The sequence below is a fragment of the Marmota monax genome, unplaced genomic scaffold (assembly GCF_021218885.2).
Source record: "Marmota monax isolate L192 unplaced genomic scaffold, Marmota_monax_Labrador192_F-V1.1 WCK01_AAM20220418_F8-fsc00017, whole genome shotgun sequence".
Lineage (NCBI taxonomy): Eukaryota > Metazoa > Chordata > Mammalia > Rodentia > Sciuridae > Marmota > Marmota monax.
The window spans coordinates 24,349,822-24,351,313 of NW_026695241.1; the positions used below are offsets into that span (position 1 = coordinate 24,349,822).

Below are 1,492 nucleotides of genomic sequence, written 5' to 3' on the forward strand. Positions count from 1 at the left end.
AAGGCCCTAAGCAACTTAGTGAGACTTTTCTTAAAAAATAAAAAGGGGATGATGTAGTTCAGTGGTAAAGCATCTCTGGGTTCAATTCCCAGAACCCCTCTGCCCAAAAAAAGAGTTATCATCTTCTAGTATAGGAATCAAATAGTGAAATTAGGCCCAAGTGCCCTCATTGGCAGGAACAGGAATTTTGAAGTGCCTCGCAACCCTCCAGGCATGCCTTAATATTTTCCTCTCTCTTCCCTGTGCATACACAGGTGGTCCTGGTCACTGAGATGGCTTCCTCTCTAAAGGTCTGGGTCACTCTCTTGGCCCTGCTGTGTCTCCAATGCAGTTTACTTTTGCACAGTGAGAACATTTCCAGGAGGAAATTTATGGAAGAACATCACCTAAGTCCAAGCCAAGATTTTGCTTCCTACAAATGTAACAATCTCATGAAAAAAGGAAATCTGAGCCACAAGCCCTCTCACATGTTCATTTATATCTCATGGTACAAAATTGAGCATATATGCGTTAGTAGCAAATGGAATGACCGTTATAGAAATACATACATATGGGCCCAGCGTCCCATCAAAACACTCACTTGTCACTGGGAGAAATTAAATAACTACAGAGAGACCAGGAGCTATAGCCATATTCAATTCCATTGTAGCATGGATGGGTATGTTGACAATATAGAAGATGTGAAGCTCATAAAGCCTCTCTTCAACTAGACAGTCTGTCTGGGACCTCAGGTTGGGGAGAACATTTCGTGATTTTCAGGTGATGGCCCTGCATACATCAACGGCCGCTGCCACTCCCCAGTTTGCATTTTCATGTCAATGTTTTCCAACCAGAGTTATGGATCACAGTCTCATGATACTACAATTTTGATTTTGTTGTTCTCTGCCTGTAATAATAGTCTGTCCTCATTTACCTAAGTTACTCCTAAGTGTTCTTTCAAGGTTCAGCTCATGTGACATCTCTTCTCGACTAATCCAGGACTTTTCCTGACATTGACATCTTTAAACCTACCAAGCTGAATGACCTTTCCTTCTATAAATAAAGTATGTTATTCCAATGTGTATGATGAGCCTATTTATGCATGCAGTTTGTATTATATCACTAGTATGAGCAGTATGGCTGCACTTACTACGATGTATGAATAGATGTGATTGTATTGTACATAGGTCTGTGTGTGCCTAAATGTATGGAATATGTTTATGTATCTGGGTATATAAACGTGTTTGTATGTGCTAAGCTGAAGGCAAGCCATGACCTAAGCATTGTTGTGGTAGCATCCTTAGATCCACCCAAATGAGTGGCACAGGCAGAGCTGACTGATAGTCACATGGCTCCTGGCTCACAGTAGGTACTCCAAGGAAAATTGACTTTTTCTTTCCTCATTCTTTGGATAAAACATGAGACTTTAGTCATCTGCTCTCCCTGACTAGAAGAGGGGGATTTCTAATATGCAAAGCATAGTAGGCTGTGAACACAACAGAAGCTATGAACC

General features: G+C 41.2%; 1 protein-coding gene across 1 annotated transcript; it reads left to right on the top strand.

Annotated features, from left to right (window-relative positions):
- Positions 1 to 260: 260 nt before the first annotated feature.
- Eddm3b (epididymal protein 3B) lies at positions 261 to 835 on the top strand. Its single transcript, XM_046441085.2, has one exon. The coding sequence runs from the start codon at positions 273 to 275 to the stop codon at positions 708 to 710; it is 438 nt and encodes a 145-aa protein (XP_046297041.1). The 5' UTR covers positions 261 to 272; the 3' UTR covers positions 711 to 835.
- The last annotated feature ends 657 nt before the right edge of the window (positions 836 to 1,492 follow it).

Bases quoted from the DNA above. Each gene is read 5' to 3' on its own strand.
- Eddm3b (XM_046441085.2), top strand. From the start codon at position 273: ATGGCTTCCTCTCTAAAGGTCTGGGTCACTCTCTTGGCCCTGCTGTGT.